General features: G+C 37.2%; 1 protein-coding gene across 2 annotated transcripts in view; it reads right to left on the bottom strand.

Annotated features, from left to right (window-relative positions):
• Positions 1-1,623: 1,623 nt before the first annotated feature.
• LOC139767274 (ATP-binding cassette sub-family D member 2-like) overlaps positions 1,624-23,572 on the bottom strand; it is a 46,423-nt gene continuing 24,474 nt past the window's right edge. The window contains exons 6-12 of one of the 2 annotated variants that reach the window (XR_011717029.1): positions 21,172-21,300; positions 19,175-19,289; positions 16,930-17,160; positions 15,898-16,023; positions 13,798-13,948; positions 11,832-11,999; positions 1,624-1,761 (exon numbers count right to left, since the gene is read on the bottom strand). Coding sequence is in view for 1 of the 2 variants with exons in the window: in XM_071696459.1 (XP_071552560.1) it covers positions 11,910-11,999; positions 13,798-13,948; positions 15,898-16,023; positions 16,930-17,160; positions 19,175-19,289; positions 21,172-21,300 (842 nt within the window). In the remaining variant the exon portion in view is untranslated. Of the gene's footprint in view, positions 1,762-8,985; positions 12,000-13,797; positions 13,949-15,897; positions 16,024-16,929; positions 17,161-19,174; positions 19,290-21,171; positions 21,301-23,572 lie in introns of those variants that run through there. The other variant, XM_071696459.1, reaches the window with a different exon arrangement.

Below are 23,572 nucleotides of genomic sequence, written 5' to 3'. Positions count from 1 at the left end.
AGAACTTTCCATGGTTTACCCCAGACGCTTCACATGCCCTGGTTCAATCCATTGACAGCACATCGACCCCGGTATACCACATCGTTCCAATTCACTCTATTCCTTGCACGCCTTTCACCCTCCTGCATGTTCAGGCCCCGGTCACTCAAAATCTTTTTCACTCCATCTTTCCACCTCCAATTTGGTGTCCCACTTCTCCTCGTTCCCTCCACCTCTGACACATATATCCTCTTGGTCAATCTTTCCTCACTCATTCTCTCCATGTGACCAAACCATTTCAAAACACCCTCTTCTGCTCTCTCAACCACAAAAGTGTGTCTGTCTGTCTTTCCGTTATCTAACTACCCCTTGGTTACTGAGCCAGTTTTCAACCAAATTTTGTCGGTTGATAGTCTGACACAAGGGGAATGTTAGTGCAGGGTTCACCCCCCCTCCCCTCAATCTTCCCTGTGAGGGTGGGATAATCCAAATATGGGACGGGTACTTCTGCTTAAGTATATATGAAAAAAGTCTTCCTCTGTTGGATATTTTTTTTTTTTCCAACCTTCCAATAGTTAGTATGCAAACCCTGGCTTTTAACCTGATCCATAAGTGTCAGAATAAAAGCTGGTGAAGTTAGGATGTAGTGAAAATGCATTTCACTTGATCCATATGGGTCAGGTCAAAGGTGAGTGGAATCGATTGTGTAGTGATGTGTTTGCTGGGTGAAGATTTATGGTCAAGGGTGAGGATGCATTTGTCGAGGGTGAAGTGAATTTAGGTTTATCAAAAGTCTGTTGAAGAGGCATTTGTCAAAGTTCAAATGAAGATGCATTTGTCAAGGGTGAATTAGAGATAAGTTGACAAGGGTGTAGTGAAGATGCATTTGGTGAACATGATGGTATTTGATGGTGCAGAGGGGGAAATACTACATTCACTCACATATTAGTTTATGTTTGCTTTTTTTCTTTTATTCACTGTATTGATGAATGAATAATCTTGATGCTTTAACACTGCACTGTCTTTTTATATATAGTTAATAATGAATAATATTTGTCCTATATTCATGCATTTCTATACAGATATCAGAAAAACATGACATTGATGTGATATTGGATCAGTACAAGTAGTGTATAAAATGTATTGTATATCTCTTACTCTTAAGACAAATTGCTTTGTAATACTCATTTCCTGTAAGGCTTAAGTTTATAATGTACAGTTTGCTATTATTTCATTCTTTTCTATCCCTAGGAATAAGGTAAGAAAAATATTCCCATGTTTCTCCCACATGTCATAGTGGTCAACTAGGAAGGTTTGAAAATTCTCTCATGTATTGCTATCCAAGAGTATAACATAAAAAGCTGAAGCTGTCATGTGTTTCTGATGCTACCGTGCAAAAGCAGGAATGGTAAGAAGGCAGACAAAGGAACAATACATGTCATAAATAATTTCTGTTTCATTTGTATGCAATAACTACTGAACACTGATGTAAATATACCTCAGAATTGGTTAGTTTTCATAAAAGTCAAGATTAAATGACTGGATAGTTTAGCTTCAAGTCAGCCCAAAATGGATTGCACTGTAAGGGCTTTACTTACTGTACTTAAAAACTTTTACTTGTAAAAACTTACCTGTATGATTTTTGGAATAAACTGTATACCTGCTTCATTGCCAAGTCAGAGACCTACAGAAGCATATGTAAAGGACCATGAATTGTCAAATGATATACAGATAGCTGGGTTTCATCATCATTTGAGGTGTGACCGAGTTACTCACCAACCTCTGGAAGAAAGGTAATTTTCATACTTAGTTTGTAAGCTAGAAGGATTTGTTTTCAATTTACTCACACAAGTTTGTTTAGTGTATGTCAGTTATTCTTCATCCTCATATTCATGTGAGGAGTCAGTATTCAATCCTTGTACCTTTGCCATCCTGCTTCCAGGAAGGAAAATCAGTACATTTGATACTACAAACATGAAACTGAAAAACTCAGAAATCTTAAATATAATAGCAGGTTTGTGTAATTAGATGTGAAGATATGGTACTATTTCAACAATACAGCCGGTACAACTACTGTAGAAATAATCAGAGGTATTCAACAATTATGTATATCTAGCAGTTTATAACAGGATGGTGTAAGAGAAATCTACTTAACCCATCATACTTTTACTTTAAAATAATTTCGGAAAAATATATATACAGGTTCTACACAAACATGTCAATTTTTTAAATATCTCTATTCTTTAGGAAATTTCAAATGTACAGCCATTTTATATTGCTAGTAATTTCTTTGCTAAACTCATATCAGTAATAAAAATTTCTATCTTTAAAGAATTATAAGATCAGTATTTTTGTTCGAACAGTGGGGAAAGCCCTATAAGGACAGTAATGTAAGTAGATTTGTGCTATCAAACACTTTAATGCCCTTCTGCATCTCCCTCATCTGTAATGTGGAACCTGCTAACACTGAATTGACTTACTGTGGAGCAATAACAGGAAAATGATTGATATACATAACATAGCAAATAAACAGATGCCTTGGGTTTGAACAAATTTTTAACTACTTTTGATTCCAAATTATACAAACTGGAATTAACAGTCAATGCCACTGATAAGACTTGGAATATTCTACAATACTGACCATACCATATCTTTCTTCCCGTCAATCCACAGGGTGCCTTATAATTCTGAACTAAGATCCAGAAATCACTGATTACCGTTAGTAGAAAAAAAGGTATAAACTGCAAGTAATGAAGTGGCATACGCAAGGTATTTGTACTGTTTCATAACATACAATGTGAACATCTATTACACTAAAGGTGAAAAGTGAATTCTGCCTTTGAGTTCAGACTTTTGGGAAACCCTTTGTACTGTATATGTCAATTATCAGTTTTATAGCAGAATGGCATATAATTAAAGCTGACTTTTCATTGATTTTTTTCTTGTTTTAGGCAGTAAATTGAATAGTCTTGGGCTCCAATGGAAGCAATACCCTGGCAAAAGTGTTCCTTCCTTTACTATCAGTTCCTATTTTCTGCCACATACACAATACACCCTACTAAATGGATTTTTTTTTAAGTCCCACAGCATAAGTATGAGATTGCTAATTATCCATTTTTTCTGACTTATACATTCCTTTTTTTCTACCTACTCTAACTTTTCCAGTTTCCTAATCTTACTTCCATCTAAGGAGGGGGCCTCAGGTCCTTTTCCTCCTATGGTTACACCACTGATGAGTATTACAAATCTTACATTCATAATTTCACATTCAGGTCATATAATGTCACACACATGTAATTTACTGGTACAATAATTCATCAGTAATTAATGCTTTCTTTCATACCTATTTGTCATTTTCCATCAGAGTGAGGTAACATCAGGAACAGATGACTGAGCCTCAGAGGAAAGATATTTGCTATCTCATGCTGTCTCTTCTTTAGGAAACTATACAAATTGGAAGGATATCCAATTACCCTTCCCATTTGTAGGAAATAAATGAAAGCAAAGGACCATTTCATATTCCTTCCTTTGCTACCTCTTGTGCCTACTTCCTGTGACCATCCTCATTCTTTTAAGATTGTTCCCAAGAAAACAAGTGAGGAATGCATTATTTTTTATAACAGATTATTTTTTATAACAGACAAACCTAATGCAGTTTTTCAGTATATTTTTCATGTTCTGCAGCAGTGTCTTAACAAAGTAAAGGCTTGCATATGGTTGGCAATGAAAAATACAGGTTTTAATAAAACTACTGGAAAGAAATTCTATCTCATTTGCTTGTGTGAATTTGGCTCCTATGAATTTAGTATAAACATGGGTGACCAGTATTGTATGATTCACAAGTTATACTTTAGAATCAAAACATTATGTCATCCAGCATTTGAAATATGAAACACATGTTATTACAAGATGTGAATCAGAGCAAAAATGAGAAGTCGATGCCATGAGTGCACAATGTTTCCATTATTCAAATTACCTGTATGCATAACTGTAATTATTTGCATACTGCTAAGAGAAAATTCTTTTAAGCATACAACTGTACTGCACTAAGCAATGTTTCACTGTTACCTGATGATAAATCTTATCCTAAAAGAGTAACTTTATCACTTAAAATATGCCTTCTTTCTATGTGAAATAATATTTATCTGACCAGCAAGCCAAAACATCCATCATGGAAAATTAAAATGTTATGGCTCCTAAATGAGGCTATCTTTGCCAGAATTGTAAACACAGTACTGGAATACCTAGTGAAAAAGCTGAGTAACCAATAGCTATCGTGATTGTGAAAAAATACTGAACACGTATGTTAATCATACATTTCTGGATATATCGTTCCGCAAATTCCATGCAATCATATCTAGCTCTCTATTTCTTTAGTAATTATATAAGTGTTGACCACTGCAATTTATCTCCATGTGTTATCTTTGGTATTCAGGTAGGAAAAAATCTACCTCCTAAGTGCATTTATAGTTGATGACTAGACGAGGGAGTTTGAGCTGGAAATCTTTTTCTCCTGTATTATCACCAAGCAAAAGTAGGAACAGAAAGAGCCAAATCAAGATTTCTCCAAGAAAGCTCAGTCATCTGCTCCTGGGCCTATCTTCCTCAAGAAAGAGGGACAAGCAAGTATTCTAAAAAATAAAATAACAACAACTTTAGATTTGAACCTGAATATCTGAGGTTAAAATACATGTCAATAAGAAAAAATTTAAGTCTGTACCAAGAAATCCACCCTTAAACAAAAAAAAAAAATCATTGAACATAATACTAATATCACCTACCTTTGACCTAAGATATGCATCATTCACCATACACAGTGACTAAATTTGTGCATGTTTCACCTATTAATCAACATCAACTAGCCCAATACCCTTATTTACAACAGAAAGGCATGAAATCACTTGGCCTGAAGAATCTGCTATGAAATCAACAAGTTGCTCTTTATTATACACTTACTTGATATTCTCCCTCTCTCTCTGTATATATATGTATATTTTTTTTTCATACTATTCGCCATTTCCCGCATTAGCAAGGTAGCATTAAGAACAGACGACTGAGCCTTTGAGGGAATATCCTCACTTGGCCCCCTCCTCTGTTCCTTCATTAGGAAAACTAAAAACGAGAGGGAAGGATTTCCAGCCCCCTGCTCCCTTCCCTTTTAGTCGCCTTCTACGACACACAGGGAATACGTGAGAAGTATTCTTTCTCCCCTATCCCCAGGGATAATATATATATATTATCCCTGGGGATGGGGGAGAAGGAATACTTCCCATGTAAACCCTGCGTATTGGAGAAGGCAACTAAAAGGGGAGGGAGCAGAGGGCTGGAAATCCTTCCCACTCATTTCTAATTTTCCAAAAGAAGGAACAGAGAAGGGGGCCAAGTGAGGATTCACCTCAAAGGCTCAGTCCTCTGTTCTTAATGCTACCTCGCTGGTGTGAGAAATGGCGAATAGTATGAAATATATATTATATATATGTGTGGTAATAAAAAGAGTGTGGATGAGAGAGCAGAAGAGGGTGTTTTGAAATTGTTTGGTCACATGGAGAGAATGAGTGAGGAAAGATTGACAAAGAGGATATATGTCAGAGGTGGAGGGAACGAGGAGAAGTGGGAGACCAAACTGGAGGTGGAAAGATGGAGTGAAAAAGATTTTGAGCAACCAGGGCCTAAGCATACAGGAGGGTGAGAGGCATGCAAGGAATAGACTGAATTGGAACGATGTGGTATACCAGGGTCGACGTGCTGTCAGTGGACTGGACCAGGGCATGTGAAAAGTCCAGGGTAAACCATGGAAAGGTCTGTGGGGCCTGAATGTGGAAAGGGAGCTGTGGTTTCGGTGCATTATTACATAACAGCTAGAGACTCAGTGTGAACGAATGGGGCCTTTGTTGTCTACCTAGCGCTACCTCACGCACATGAGGGGGGAGGGGGTTGTTATTACAAGTGTGGCGGGGTGGTGATGGGAATGAATAAAGGCAGACTATGAATTATGTAAATGTGTATATGTGTATATGTCTGTGTGTGTATATAGATTTATACGTTAAGATGTATAGGTATGTATATTTGCGTGTGTGGACGTGTATGTATATACATGTGTATGTGGGTGGGTTGGGCCATTCTTTCGTCTGTTTCCTTGCGCTACCTTGCTAACGCGGGAGATAGCAACAAAGCAAAATAATAATAAAAAGAAAATATATATATATATATCCCTGGGGATAGGGGAGAAAGAATACTTCCCACGTATTCCCTGCGTGTCGTAGAAGGCGACTAAAAGGGAAGGGAGCGGGGGGCTGGAAATCCTCCCCTCTCTTTTTTTTTTTTTTTTTTTTTTTTTAACTTTCCAAAAGAAGGAACAGAGAATTGGGCCAGGTGAGGGTATTCCCGCAAAGGCCCAGTCCTCTGTTCTTAACGCTACCTCGCTAATGCGGGAAATGGCGAACAGTTTGAAAGAAAAGAAAATATATATATATATATATATATATATATATATATATATATATATATATATATATATTTTTGCAGGGAAAAAATGCAATTGAGTGGGAGATGTATAAAAGAAAGAGACAGGAGGTCTTTTTTGCTTTGTTGCTGTCTCCCGCATTTGCGAGGTAGCGCAAGGAAACAGACGAAAGAAATGGCCCAACCCACCCCTATACACATGTATATCCATACATCCACACACGCAAATATACATACCTACACAGCTTTCCATGGTTTACCCCAGACGCTTCACATGCCCTGATTCAATCCAATGACAGCACGTCAACCCCGGTATACCACATCGATCCAATTCACTCTATTCCTCCTGCATGTTCAGGCCCCGATCACACAAGATCTTTTTCATTCCATCTTTCCACCTCCAATTTGGTCTCCCACTTCTCCTCGTTCCCTCCACCTCTGACACATATATCCTCTTGGTCAATCTTTCCTCACTCATTCTCTCCATGTGCCCAAACCATTTCAAAACACCCTCTTCTGCTCTCTCAACCACGCTCTTTTTATTTCTACACATCTCTCTTACCCTTACGTTACTTACTCGATCAAACCACCTCACACCACACATTGTCCTCAAACATCTCATTTCCAGCACATCCATCCTCCTGCGCACAACTCTATCCATAGCCCACGCCTCGCAACCATACAACATTGTTGGAACCACTATTCCTTCAAACATACCCATTTTTGCTTTCCGAGATAATGTTCTCGACTTCCACACATTCTTCAAAGCTCCCAGGATTTTCGCCCCCTCCCCCACCCTATGATCCACTTCCGCTTCCATGGTTCCATCCGCTGCCAGATCCACTCCCAGATATCTAAAACACTTTACTTCCTCCAGTTTTTCTCCATTCAAACTTACCTCCCAATTGACTTGACCCTCAACCCTACTGTACCTAATTACCTTGCTCTTATTCACATTTACTCTTAACTTTCTTCTTTCACACACTTTACCAAACTCAGTCACCTGCTTCTGCAGTTTCTCACATGAATCAGCCACCAGCGCTGTATCATCATATATATATATACATGAATGCCCATATATCCACATATACATACATATACATATATACACATGTACTTATTCGTACTTGCTTGCCTTCATCCATTCCTGTTGCAATCCAGTCCCATAGGAAACAGCATTACTACCCCCTGCTTCAGCGAGGTAGCACCAGGAAAACATAACACAGTGGATAGGGAGCTGTGGTTTTGGTGCATTACACAGGACAGCTAGGGAATGGATGTGAGTAGAAGTGGTCTTTCTTCATCTGTTCTTGGCGCTACTTTGATAACATGGGCAACGGCGACCAATTATGAAAAAATATATATATATTATTACTGTGTTGCCAGACTCTTTCTGCTTGTGGTTACACTAAGAGTGAAAAGTCACTTTCAAAAAGGCTGTATCGTCGTCAGTGGATTAAAGAAAGTCAAGTCTTACTGAAGAAGTTCCCTCTCAAAAGGAGTACATCACCTCCATGCATCTAACTGTAGTGCAGCTATGGAGATGGAGGAACTCCATGAAAAGTGTTTTATGGTTATATAATCATAATTAAAATATATACTGCTCTATAAATACTTCAGATACTGTACATGCTGTTTTTAACTCAATGTAAATAAGAGGAATAAGATAAGGGATGAAAATCTACTAGTAAAGCTTGATACATGTCCCACAATGGCCATGATCTACATTTAATCACCTGTGCTGTCTCTAAGTTTCACAAGGTGACTTCCTTTCATGGAACAGGTTATAATGTTTTGTCTGGGGCCTTAACAAGAGAGTGACCAGATCTATAAAAGAACTGATCAAGTATATATCACTACTGGCTTTGCCAGTCTCACAATAAATTCATCAGCCATAATGTCAGGGTTGCAGCCCTGTATGAAGATAATCCCTATATTTTTTCATTCAGTTAACCTTTAATCATATCACTTCCCACTCCATAAGGTGGCATCCTTTTATCCATTTATGGATTATCTCTAAACACAATGTTTATGTGACAATGTGAACTAATTCATAGTCTCTGAGAGTGATCCTAGGTCCAAAAGTTATCAAGACAGCAAACTGTTCTGTCAACTTGATATCCTAGAAAATTAGACTAGTTTGGATGATGGCCTCTGTTCTTCCTGGAAGATGCTTTTATGGAACTGAAGTTTTTTACTGGTAGGGTGCTTGAGACTCGCTTTGTAATCAATATTAAACCTTCAGGCTTAAATTTTATCACCGAGCTTAGCACTAACTAGAACAAAAATATCTACCACAGGAACCCCTAAAGTCATGAAAAATTATTTTCAAGATAATATTATCAAGAAACAACAATACTGGCCAATATTTGATACACTAAAACTATACCAGAAAAAACTAGCCTGCAAAATATATCATATCCTTGAGGTATTGGTGGGTGCCTCATTCATCACTGGGCATATGACTAAGTCTACATCAAAAATTATAAAAAAATATGTGCCCTTCAGTTAGCCTAAATTCATGTAGAGTGCAAATGGTACTGCATAAAAATTACAGTATCCAGTGTTAATGCCTTTGTATTTTTACAGTGATTATGTATGTGTTATAAAAGGTAATTCAACCTCTCAAAGCATTATACTGAGCCTATGCAAATCTCATTCTCTGTACCTGGGAATGTATCAAAGAACAAAGTGAATTTGATTTAAAGTCTACTACAAAAGCTGTATACAGTCACACAAAAGCATGTGAGTGCAATTTAAAATAAAAAATAAGTATACATGTAAATTTGGCTTTATGAAATGTAGATAGATAAAGGTGGCATGTAATTAGATGTGTTATATGAAAAGAAAGGAAACATAAAAGAACAAAGGTAAGAAAGAGAGGACTGATGAAACAGGAACTACAAATGACACTATAAAAAGAGGTTATAAATGACCAAAAACCTTGGTCTTTGGAGAAATTCATCATACATCTTGTTATGTAACATGTGGCATATATGATAAAAAGTAGATGGAAAGGTTGAAATTTATTTCATTAATGTTTTTATGCTAAAAGTTCCAGTCTTGGACAAAAGTCCATATTGAGGCTTAGCCCTATCTAAAATAAAACGATAAATAGAAATAAAGAAATATGCAGAAGAGGATAATTCAAGTTTTGGAGGAAGTGGAAAAACTACTGTTTAAAAAGGATGGGTCTTAGTTGTGAGGAAAGATATGAGAAGGTAAAGAGTTCCAAAGCCTGGCAGTGTAGGGAATGATACATGTATTTTAATGGTCCAACCTTGAATTAACAGCAACCACACAGTAGTCATATGATACAGTTACTTACTAAGTATAATGTGGCCAGGCTAATGGTAGGGATACAAAAGCAGCACAGTGTCAGAGGAGGTAACCAAAATAATATGTACAGATGAGGGAATGTGAACCATCACTGCAGCACAGGCAAAGTAGGTAAAGTTTTGAAGTCAGCTTGGGAAAGCTCATAATTCTCCTTGATCTGGACTTAACTCTGTCTCATAAGTATGAAGAGCTAGACTCTCCCCACATGTGAAAGTGGTACTCATACAAAGATGCATCTATCATTTGTATAATCAGAGTAAATCTTCAGAAGAAAAGAATTTATATCTGAACAGTCCTCCTACTTTCTTACAAGCATACATAGCTACCAAAATAGATTAGATATTCAGTGATACTGATCATGTCATAAATAGAAATGGAAAAGTTATGTGAGGCTTTAGAAGGAAATTAGGGAATTTAGGTAGAAACTGAGTTTTAGAGGCAATAATCTTAACCAGGTTGCACCTGCCTACTGGGAAATCTTATTACAACTGTCATTAATATAAATGACTATGAATTTGCCATGAACCTCCACAGATAGTTAGACAAGTCAATGGAATGGAAAGCTGTGGAGTTGTAATATTTACAGTGAAATGAACTAAACTTGCAAACAACTATGTAAAAAAAACTGTGACTAAATAAAAGCAATTCCTTTATAACTTATAAACAAATGACATGCCTACCTCTGACAAGTCCAGATCACTGTACAAGAGAAAATCAGGAGAAACAGAGGATGGACCTGTCCAAGGGAGGAGAGTGACTAGATCTATGGCGAGAATCATCAGAGAATTTTTTTCATCATAAATGTTAAAAAAGGACAGAGGGCTAGCCTAAATTATTGTTGTGTCAAAACAAGTATCAAGTGGCTGAAATTTTGAGGGGTGCTTGCAGTATTAGCAAATTGGACAGAGTAAGCAATGCTGAAGTGTATTATAGACATGGGATTTCAGAGGAACATACATGGTGTGGTGTCAATATGCATGTTAAGTGAAATACCTTAAAGTGGTGTGGTCATGTGGCAAGGATACATGATGAAAGGTTGGTAAAGAAAATATATAAGTGATGGGAAGGTAGCCATAATCATGAAAAGAAAAGGGAATAAACTAAGAAAAATATTCCAGACAATGTGAAGGGGATGGTGTGTGTTAAGTTGTGTTTGGATATGACAACCTGAAGACTTTCCTGACATGGCCACCATCCCCAGGAGAATAAAGCAACAATAAAAGCAGAGATAGATATTACCTATGATGAGATTTTGCTACATGGGGCACAGCATGCACGTAAGACTCACCAAAGAAAAACAAATAGGCTCAAACGTTCTCAGTATACCAACATAGAGACAAGAAAACAATAGAAAGGGGGATACATGTCCCTAAGCAAGCAGGTGTAATGGATAAATTAAAGTTAACAATTGTGTCTTACTTGATGAGAGAATTTTAGAAAAAAGTTATTGATGCCCTGCTGAAAACATCATGAAATGGTTAGAATTAATGACAATGAATAAGTATCCTGATAAGGTATAGCTAAGAACATAAGCAAGATGCCTAGGGATAGTGGTCTGAAGAGTATCATGCATAAATACTAAACATTAAAAATGAAAGGCATCATATAAATAAAAAATAGTAATTCTGTCATTGGTAACCAAATAATGAAATACAGCTGAGATAAAAATAATGTCCTATCCTAGTTAACTAAATGAAAAAATTACTTTCAAACCTGAATTTGATCATCAATTTACTATTTTAGCAAACAGCTTGAAATACAGATCAGGAACTAATGGTTGTCGGACAAAAGCTTCCTTATAAAATAGAGAGCTTTCAACATACCAATGCTCCCTAAAAGCTTAATATGTTGAACATTCTGAACACCAGTGTATAACTCCTTGCTGAAAATATGACTAGAGTTAACAGCCTTAACAGTCCCAACACATATACATGCCAAGACTACACAAGACCTAAGATGTTGGAAGTAAAGATGACAAACTTGTGAAAATGTATCAATTCATCAAGTATCAGGCAGTACAGTACTTCTTTTTTAATGTACTACTTCCCAACCTTTGTGGTGCGTTAGTTAACCTCCCAGAAGAAAAGGATAAGTTTAGTCCAAGGTATTTGCTGCATTTTGAAACTGGCTCAGTCTGACAGGGCAGTGTCACTGGCCAAGTCTGGCATGGCAGCATCCTCCACCAATAAGGAATCCTCTCCTAAGATGCTGCATAACTCCTGTAAGATGACAAGAAAACTGATGATGCTGTTCTAGAAATAATGTACCTAGACACAAGTGTATGAGAAAGTAGGAGTAAAGAATGATGATTGGGTAATGTGCTGTGAGCTATAATTATCGAGAATGTAAATTACCGATTGCACAATAGCAGATGGATCAGAACCTCACCATGCAGATTACATAATACATTTTTTTAATCCAGCTAACAACATACACAAGATTTTGACCACTAAATGCGAGTGAAGCACACTAATCTACTATAACATTATGTTATTTTGTACAAGTGAAGCATTCAGTACTAAGCTATCATAACATTATACTATGTAGATACTGCAACACTATACCACTGTCTGTAATTTAGGCATATCAAGATACTGTAACACTATGCTGTATCAAATATCTACAATTTCAGTATTTCTTTAAATTTATAAACATCACATAAATAATAACACATCTACTAAGAAACTAAAAGAAAATTCGATAGATGTGCCTCATAATCTAATTACATATATAAAAATAAAAACATACTTATGTTTCAGGGTAGTTTCTGTATGTATGTATATAGCATCAGAGAATCATTGCATACTCTTAGAAATAAGCAGGTTTAGCAGTGTTTTTCCAAATGGTACACTTAAAGGTGATCACTCTTGGCATAATCAAATTTTTAAGGTTAAACTAACCCTTTTTCATAAAAGGATATCAAACTATTTATAAGGATGGCTTAATCAGATGTAAGGTTTTCAGTTCAAAGGTGATATATAACAATCTACTTATGTCTTAAAGCAATGTATCACTCATTTTTTTATGACACAGTTAGACTTTTCTTAAATTACTAATGTCACACAGAAAACATATAAGTTACATTAGTCATATCACAACAGGTAATTTCATATGTTCCTTAATGATACTTCTATTAATAAAAAAAAATCCTTACATTATATCAGGGTTCCTACGGATCAGGACATTCTCTAACTTTACAAAATCATGAAAAAGTTAGGGAACTTCACTGATGATTTAAGAAATTTCAGATAAAAAAAAACAGGAAAATTTGAAATCCCAGTGTCTGAGGCTTGAAATGGTTTGTCAGGCAAATGGTTCAGGCAATTTTCTTCACTTTTGGCTAGTCCATTTGTCAATTAAAATCTGCTATCTTCAATAATTAATATTAACACAATAGTCACAGATGCTTTGCTCTGTACTGGCATTCATTTCTTTATGACTATACAAATGTCAGAAAATTTGTACCTGTGAATATCAGTGAACCACCTCTGCTTAGTATGCAAAGAATTTTGCAATATCTGAGACTAAAATAACCTTTCTTTTATTTTGTAAGTTTGCTGTGCTCTATGTATGGAGTCTGGTATTCATCTTGACATTACTCACTGTTACACAGCACAGGAAGCTGCACTTTTAATAATGTAGATTCTAAAGGATGACATGTCATTTCTTTGCCACAGGCAGAGCCCATGAACATATGAGATAGCACTTGCCATGGGGGGTAAAACAGTTCTATCCCACAAGATGAGGTGAGTTCATAAGAAACATGGTTTGAGTGCAAGTTTCAGTGGAGAAAATCTAAAGGATGTGGAGCATTTTAGATACAAGGGGGGTGGACATGCTAACTATTCTATCTATCCATGAAGATGGAAACATCAAAAAGAACTTTATATCCCTACCTTCCTAGTTATGTAGGTATAATGGATATTTCCTGAAAACAATCTTTCCATCCTCTCAGCTAAGTCCAATATATCTTCATTTAACACCTCTCTATGGATACAGTACTGGATACATATTTACCTTTAATCTCTCCATCTTATTGGGAATATCAGACAGAAGAGTCTCTAAGTGCTGCTTCTCTTCTTTTAATCCTAGACGTTTGTCAGAGTCAAGTTTATCAAACTTCCATCCACCTTCACCATCGAACTGTAGCAAGTGCGTATGAAATTTCCTGCAAAAAGAGATATTGGTATTAGAGAAACAATTCTGAAGCGTATTATCTGTTTCTGTCAAGTACATCATTTCCTCTATATGGTGAGGTGAACCACTCAGGACCTCCTCCATATGCTTATTGTATACTCCAGGACCTCCTCCAAATGCTTATTGTATATTCCTACACAATGCAGTATTTCTTGAACAAATGTGTTACAGAGGGCACTACACTAGCAATTGATAAAATTCCTAATCATCTGAGAGCAATGACCCAGTCTTAAACTTTAATTAACCCTAATATGAAAGAAAGTTATTTTGGAAAGGCATAAGTATTTTCATGTTCCTCAATGGGTTCAAACTGATCTCTGACATAGGCAGAGGGTCATGTCACTCATGTGGCTATCTATCTATCTTTTAGTAGACAAACAAATGGGTACCAACTTCCTTTGAGGGCAAAACATAATATCAAGTGACAGGCCTGGCCAGTCAACAGACTGAAAAAGATTTTGAGTAATCAGGGCTTGAACACGCAGGAAGGTGAAAGACGTGCAAGTGAAAGTGAATCGGATTGATGTGGTATAATGAGGGTGACATGATGTCAATGGACTGAACCAAAGCATGTGAAGCATCTGGGGTACACCATGAAAGGTCTTTCGGGTCTGGTAGTGGATCTGGAGCTGTGGTTCTGGTGCATTACACATAAAAACTAGAAAATGGCGCTACCTCGCTAAAGTGGGAAATGGAGATCAAGTATGAGAAAAAAAAATTTTCATCCTGGCATATCATTCAATATACACCTAAACAGAAGTCCAGACATGATTTCACACTTCTCATCTGTATCATTTAAATATTTTCTACATATTCATATTCATTTATTTTTTCACACATATTCACCATTTCCCATGTTAGCAAGGTAGCATTAAGAACAGAAGACTGAGCCTTAGAGGGAATATCCTCACTTGGCCTCCCCCTTCTCTGTTCCTTCTTTTGGAAAATCAAAAAATGGAAGGGAGAATTTTCAGCCACATGCTCCCTCCCCTTTTAGTCGCCTTCTATGACATGCAGGAATCTATAACCGCCCCAATATCCTTTTTTTGATAGGGTCATAATATTACTTCAGGCCCCTTTTTCATCAGTTCCGGTAGCTCAAAAACTATGCCGTTTCCAGTTGCAGGGATATGATGAACTCCCTTGGAATAATAAGTTCTTCAATAAGACTGTGCTATCTTTCATCAACAGACAATGATACAACCTAGGTGAAGGTGACTTTTCATTAATGGTCAACCAAAAGCAGGCTGACTGCAACACCACTTATTTTCATAAAAAATATGAACAATAATGGAAGAGAAACTGGTTTTTCTTTTGTTCTAAAAATGATTATAATGATAGGCATGTAAATCTGGCATCAATATGGTGTATGAGCAGTTTCTATGGGTGACTGAGATGCAAGCTATTTGTAACAGCTGTGACAGTAGGCTGCTAGTGATATCAATGGATATATGGTGGAGTCACACATCAGCTGGGGACTCAAACAAGGGTGAAAACCATTAAATCCTCATGTGTGGTCCACAGCAACTCTCATTAATTCTTCATCCTAGATAATGAGCAGTGCAAGTGAAAAGGGGTTAAGGTTCAGTTAGTTACCAAATAATGTTCTACAATCACCACAACATTGGACAGCACTGAACAGTCATCATGGGATCTGTAATCATGTCAACAACACAAAGTAATAGTCTTAGTGATGCTTAATCAGTGACTTTTCAGTTAAAAATGTCATACTAAACTGATCATTTTTTATTGCTATTCCTTTGTAGGGCATTCTAGTAGTCATAGCAGCTATGATTAGACATTTCAAGAAAACTGAATGCTCATGGCACCCTTGAAGATCCTGATCTTTGTATTACCTTTAGCAATAGTCCTAAATGGAAAGCATATCCAGGGAAGAGCTCCAAACACGGAAAATCTCACCATAGTGTGGGACGATGTGTGATAGTCAGGAGAGTGATGCCTTGGTCTTTAGCCGCCTGGTACATCTGGCCTTCAACGTCAATGCTCACAGCACTGGTGCACTCATCCAGGAGGGCATAACACGGCCTGGAAAAACATAAAATATCATATTATATGTGTATGCTGACCTCAGTATACCAGTTTTCCTGGTGCTGCCTCACTGACACAGGGGGTGGTGATGCTGTTTCCTGTGGGTTGGGGTGGTGCCAGGAATCGATGAAGGCAAGCAAGTATGAATATGTACGTGCATATGTATATGTATATATACGTGTATGTGTGGATATGTATATGTATAAGGATGTATATGTACATGTATGTGCATGTATGTATATGTGGGTATATGAGTGGATGGGTCTTTCTTCATCTGTTTCCTGGTGCTACCTCACTGACACAGGAAATGGCGATTACGTATAATAAAAAATCATATATGTATATTTAACATACCTATTTCATTATACATAATCACAGTTTTCCATGTCCATCCACTCATATACACATATATATACATAAAAGCCTATACACGCACATATACATACATATACATATCAACATATACATACACATACACAGCCATATACATAAATACACATATGCACATTCATACTTGCTTGCCTTCATCCATTTTCTGTGGTAGAAAGGTAGTGCCTGGAACAAATGAAGAAATGGCTTCATATGCTCACATCTACTCTCTAATTGTCATGCAAAAGTGTAACAAAACCACATCTCCTCATTCGCAGTTCTTTCGGCTTTTCAAAAAATGTACCATCTAAAATGAAATCTGGAGAAGCATTCTCAGTACATCCTCTTGTCTTTTTGTATTTTCAGGAACAAACCTTTTGCTCTCCAGAGTACTCTATATGTGGAATATGATACAACAGTGAATATGAAGATGGACTAATGATAAATGATAGAAAACTTAGAAGAAGATAGGTAGATAACCAAACAGGAAAAGACAACAGACAGAAACATAACCTGAGACTAAATAATCCTTACTTGTGGTAGAAGAGTCGAGCAATTCCCATACGCTGCTTCTCACCCCCAGATAAAACATCCTTCCAGTCTTGTACAGCATCCCATCCACCCTCTCGAACCACCAAATGTTGGAGATTCACTATATCTAGAATGGCTCCAAGGTCATCATCACTGATAACCTTGCTCTTCATGTCCTCTAGTGAGTCAGGGTAGATCACCTGGTCTCGCAGGCTCCCAATTGACATATACGGTCTGTGATTAATTTAGAGTTGTCACTCAAAATTACAAAAATTAGTGTATTCCTTAACCTTAAGATTATTTAGAATCATTCAAGATAATAATCAACATGCAGAGCTTCATCTCACTTTCACAACTGGATCAGAACTTGCTTCCACAACTGCATCAGAATGTTCATTTAAACCACCACCCACTATGACAGATGCTTTAATTTTTTTTTTTTTTTGCTTTGTCGCTGTCTCCCGCGATTGCAAGGTAGCGCAAGGAAACCGACGAAAGAAATGGCCCAACCCACCCCTATACACATGTATATACATACACGTCCACACACGCAAATATACATACCTACACAGCTTTCCATGGTTTACCCCAGACGCTTCACATGCCCCGATTTCAATCCACCCATTTTTGCTTTCCGAGATAATGTTCTCGACTTCCACACATTCTTCAAGGCTCCCAGAATTTTCACCCCCTCCCCACCCTATGATCCACTTCCGCTTCCATGGTTCCATCCGCTGCCAGATCCACTCCCAGATATCTAAAACATATATATATATATATATATATATATATATATATATATATATATATATATATATATATATATGGGTATGTTTGAAGGAATAGTGGTTCCAACAATGTTGTATGGTTGCGAGGCGTGGGCTATGGATAGAGTTGTGCGCAGGAGGATGGATGTGCTGGAAATGAGATGTTTGAGGACAATGTGTGGTGTGAGGTGGTTTGATCGAGTGAGTAACGTAAGGGTAAGAGAGATGTGTGGAAATAAAAAGAGCGTGGTTGAGAGAGCAGAAGAGGGTGTTTTGAAATGGTTTGGGCACATGGAGAGAATGAGTGAGGAAAGATTGACCAAGAGGATATATGTGTCAGAGGTGGAGGGAACGAGGAGAAGAGGGAGACCAAATTGGAGGTGGAAAGATGGAGTGAAAAAGATTTTGTGTGATCGGGGCCTGAACATGCAGGAGGGTGAAAGGAGGGCAAGGAATAGAGTGAATTGGAGCGATGTGGTATACCGGGGTTGACGTGCTGTCAGTGGATTGAATCAAGGCATGTGAAGCGTCTGGGGTAAACCATGGAAAGCTGTGTAGGTATGTATATTTGCGTGTGTGGACGTATGTATATACATGTGTATGGGGGGGGGTTGGGCCATTTCTTTCGTCTGTTTCCTTGCGCTACCTCGCAAACGCGGGAGACAGCGACAAAGTATAATAAAATAAATATATATATATATATTTTTTTTTTTTGCTTTGTCGCTGTCTCCCGCATTTGCGAGGTAGTGCAAGGAAACAGACGAAAGAAATGGCACAACCCACCCCCATACACATGTATATACATACGTCCACACACGCAAATATACATACCTACACAGCTGTCTCCCGCGTTTGCGAGGTAGCGCAAGGAAACAGACGAAAGAAATGGCCCAACCCACCCCCATACACATGTATATACATACGTCCACACACGCAAATAGACATACATACATGCTTTGACATTTCTGTAAGATAATTTTTTGCAATTAGAATCTTTCCTCCTAAACTAAAAATTTTAAGTACCTCCTATTACAAATTCTAATCACTTTATCATATGTCCTTTCTTTATCTATGAATGCTGCATACAACTTTCTTCTCTTTTACTATTTACCTTTATGCTACCAATCTTCACAGATGCTACCAATCTTCACAGAGAAAATATAATCTACAGCGCATACTATCTTTTCTGAAAACCCTCAGTTCTCATCTTATTCTGCACTCTCTTATCTCCTTCACCCTTCTAAGAACACTACCATATACCTCATCTGGAATGTTGATCAAGTCGATTTCTCTTTAAGTTTTACGCATTCCTACAGACCTTTCTTTTATACAAAGGCCCTATCACTTGATATGTTCACAATGCAGCTCACAGGAGGCCTAATGATCAATTTGAAACTGCTCTGCCTCAAATAATTTTTCCTTAAACTTCTTCTTTCTCCCACTGCCCTATTTCTAACATTTCCTATGTGTGCATTCTTTACCTCTGAGGGATGTAGAACATGTCGGAGACTACGGGCTTCTGAAGATGTCCACAGTACACAGGCCACAGACCACTCAAAATGCGAAACAATGAACTCTTCCCACAACCATTCGGACCTGTAGAGATATGTTATCTAGGTGGTTATAATCCATGGTTAAGGAGTTACAATTCAAAGGATTTGTTAAAGGTTTTAATGGTTTACAGTTTAAGGTAAAGTTCATTTACAGTTTGTTAAAGGTTTTAATGGTTTATAGTTTAAGGTAAAGTTCATTTACAGTTTAAGGTTAAGTAACAAAGTTTCATGCTTTTAGAGTCATGTTCTTGGGCAAGAGTGTAGGAAGTCTGTCTTACAGAAATGGTTATGCCTGTCTTTTTCTAAGCCTCTAGGGTTGGGTCAAGGATATAGTTTTATGGAGGACAAAAAGTTTTGTCAATTCAATTAACTAAAAAGGTGCATGTACACACTTGATTCAGTGCACTGACAGCACAGTGACCCCAGTATACCACACCCTTTCAATTCACTCTATCCCGTGCATGCCTTTCACCCTTCTGCATATTCTGACCCCAATTGTTCAAATGCTTTTTCACTCAGTCCTTCCACCTCCAATCTGGTCACCCCATTCTCCTTGTTCCCTCCTCTTCCGACACATATATCCTCTTTGTCAACCTTTCCTCAATCATTCTCTCCATATGTCCAAGCTCTCTTAACCACACTCTTTCCATTACCACACCTCTCTCTCACACTTTCATAACTTAATCAAACCACTTCATTTCCAAAACATCCACTTTTATCTACAGCCCATGCTTCACATCCATATAATCGTTGTTGGTACTACTATATCTTCAAACATCACCATTTTTGCCCTCCTAGATAACGTTCTCTCTTACCACACATTTTTCAGCATCCCCAGAGCCTTCGCTCCCTCATCCACCCTACAACTCACTTCCACTTCCATGGTTCCATTTGCTGCCATAAACACTCCCAGGCAACTGGTACACTTCACTTCCTCTAAGTTCTCTCCATTCATGCTATAATGATCTGGGATAATGTCAGTTACCATAAATGCAAGGAAAACACTTAAAAATAAACAGTATATATCAAGACCTTACCTACCAGAGACTGGGGTGGTTTATGCTGATATAGGAAACTGAACAAGTAATGAATTCAACATTTTTATAAATCAACAGAACCTATAAAAACCTAAATCTATCTTTTTTTATGGGCAAAAAGAAAAATCCATCACCAGCAGCTATTTCTGTGATACCCCTAAACTAGAATAATAATAATAGAAAAAAATGCTAAGTAATCAGCCAATACTATGATTGCTTCTGAATGTGAAAGCTCTACCAAAATTGTTTGGAACTGGCATGATGGTATTTTTTGTCTCTGTCTATAATTTCATTTCAGGTTATATTTGCAATGAGTTTATCAATCTTATTCTACTTAACCTTGTCAAAATTAAAGACCAAGTCATTCAACAAGAAACAATGAGAGTAAAATTAGTTTTCACTAACATAATAGCACATGCATAATTGCAATAAGCTACAATTATTCAGGCAGTTTCAAAGCAAAAACTTAACTAATATAGAGATCAAATCATACAAATTGTGAAGGTTGTCTATTGTCAGTGATATGAAATGATAGCATTCAAAACTGAATGTTCTTCAAGAAATCACTATCATTAAATAGCATGTCTAAATCTTTATCATCCAAAAAGATAATATGAAGGAAAGATGAAAGAACAGAAGGATGGTTAGAAGAAAAACAAAATGGAATAGCAATGCTGTGCTGCAGAAGTATAAAAATGCAGAAAAAAAAGCCAGAATTCATGTCAGAAATATGAAACAGATTGAAAATGAAAAAACATACAAACTGGCATATTTCAAAATGTATAAACTCAAGAGACCAACTGAAGTTTGAGTGATTATCAAAACTGCACACAGTCAGCACACAGAAAGCTCTACATGTATGTTAAAAATATTACAGGTTACTCTTACCTGTTATTAGAAGATGCATTTGTGGTCTAACAGTGATGGTGAGGGATGGCACTACCACATCACAATTTGGTGTCACTATAGGAACATTTTCTATTATTATAGTACCATCAACACTCTCTGTCACAACACCTGAAACCAAGATACATATGAACAAGGTTCACAGGAAAACCCTTGACACATATCACACAAAATGTCAAACTAAAACTTAAAGAGGAAAACGTGGACTGAACATCACACTAAAAACTATGGGAGTTAGAGTTCTGTTATGGATGCACTATGCTGATGACTCAGGGCTGCTAGACTGCTGGTTATGGGGATGGCCTTCTTGTACGTATGAAAGGACAAAAAGGAATTTAATGCAAATGACATCAAAATGGATGATACTCATACAAAATATGTTCTGATCAACATCTGTGAGCTTTGATGTAAGAAATGTAAGAACTGAGGGAGCTAAAGACTTGATGTCTAGCTTAGACATTTTGGATTTTGAACTGAATGCAAAGTCAAGAAAATTACAGTCTTGTAATGGCACCTAAAACCCTCACAAGTGACTGATCACTTATAAGTAGTCATTTACATACCATGAGTATGATTTTTTTTTTTTTCAGATTCTACCACTAGATGGCAACACCTCAACTTCAGGTTTCTATTATAATAATATAAAAAGTTCAGATAGGTTTGTACAGATCAAGGTTAAGATAGGTCTGTACAAATCAGGCAAATAGTTAAGTTTGCATGTACCTTCAGCTTACTCTGACCAGCTTACGGAAAGTCAGATCAAAACAGAATTTCTTAGCCTGGCAGCAAGCTTTAAAACATAAGGGAAATCAATTAACATACAAATTGAGGACCACTAGCCCTGTGGCTAAATGATAGTTCCAATGCAATCAGGTCTACTGCTAACTCATTCCAAGAAGTTGCACAAGCAGGCCCTAATCTAGTGAGGATACAAATATAGTTTAAAAGAATGGGCAAGTATTAGAACTAAAGAGGAGGGTAGAAGTTGAAGACAGATCATTACTGAAATGAAAACATAGATCACATGATGAGAGAGAACCACTGTTTGTAGGAACAAAGGGAGAAATCCCCACAACGATTTTTGCAACGGACAGAAAATACGTATTACAGAAGAGAGATAATCAGAAAAGCCAAAGGAAGAAAGTTTAGAAAGCAAAGACTTAGGCTAGATTCTATTAAATACTTTGAAGATGTAAGGGGTCATGAAAGTATCATCATGCAGCACTAAAGCCATGTTGGTGATCTCCAAGAAGGGAATGGGATTCTAAGTGTTTAAGAACAAGAGAGTTGAGGAGAGTTTCAAAAACTAAGTGTCAGCTGAAAAAAGAAAACTGGGATGATAAGTGGTGTTAGAACAGTCTCCTTTTTAAGGGATGGGCTGCATCGAAGCATGCATAAAAAAATGGAAGTTTAGGTTTTAGGCCAGATGAAGGCAAACTCCTTTAAGACAAGACTAGGTATGCTATCAGACTAAATACTTGGAAGACCCTGCACAAGGAAAACATAAGACAGTGCAATGGTTCAGCAGGAGAAGAAATGAGAAGAGGACAACATGGAATCATCCAAAGAAGTGATGGAAAAGATTTAAATACCAAAAAGAGCAAGTTTATTAGTAGGAAAATTAGCAATAGACAGAACATGTCTATAGAAAGGAGGAAACACCAAGTTAGAGCAATTAGTGGGGATGCCTTCTGGTTACATACTTGAAAAATTTATTTGTAAAAGAAATGAAGGCAAAGTGAGATTCAGGCAAAGGGAGTGTTTCATTGTCTAATAAGCTCTGTCTCTGATGCAAAAGGCATCAAAACAAGAGCAATCCAATCATGTTTGGGAGTATAAAGATCTACCAGAGGAGGAGACATATGACTCCCCTCCACCCAAAACAAACTTTGCTATATGGTAAGCAAAGCTGGAATCTTCCCAGCCACTGTAGTTGATGATGATGATCACTGAGTTCTAATGTACCAGAGATGGAACATCTGATGCCAATTGGGGAAGAAATAGCATATGAATAGAGGATAGTTTCAGAGGTAAAATCAGGTAAGAATGTTGGAAGAGTGGTCATGACGACTGGGAACTTGCATTGCGTTTAATCCTTTGTTCAAGATCAGTGAAGATGGAAAAAAAAAAAAAAGGCCTTGATTCTTCTGGGATCATTTTGTCTCCTGCTAGGAACAGCGACCAACATTGAAGTGCTACTATAATAAAACAATTGGAAAACAAGGATCATCTCTGTGTATATGGCCTGTTAACAGCATAAACAGCATACTATCATTGTTAACAGCATAAACAGCATACTATCATTGATAAGTAATCTAAAATTATTTTTTCTGGGGGTGGACTAACATACTATTTTGGAAGGGTTTTCTTAATATTTACAACC

Source organism: Panulirus ornatus, chromosome 59 (genome assembly GCF_036320965.1).
Source record: "Panulirus ornatus isolate Po-2019 chromosome 59, ASM3632096v1, whole genome shotgun sequence".
In the NCBI taxonomy this organism is placed as follows: domain Eukaryota; kingdom Metazoa; phylum Arthropoda; class Malacostraca; order Decapoda; family Palinuridae; genus Panulirus; species Panulirus ornatus.
Note: the sequence above shows the minus strand (reverse complement) of the source record. Positions and strands in the feature narration are given on the sequence as shown.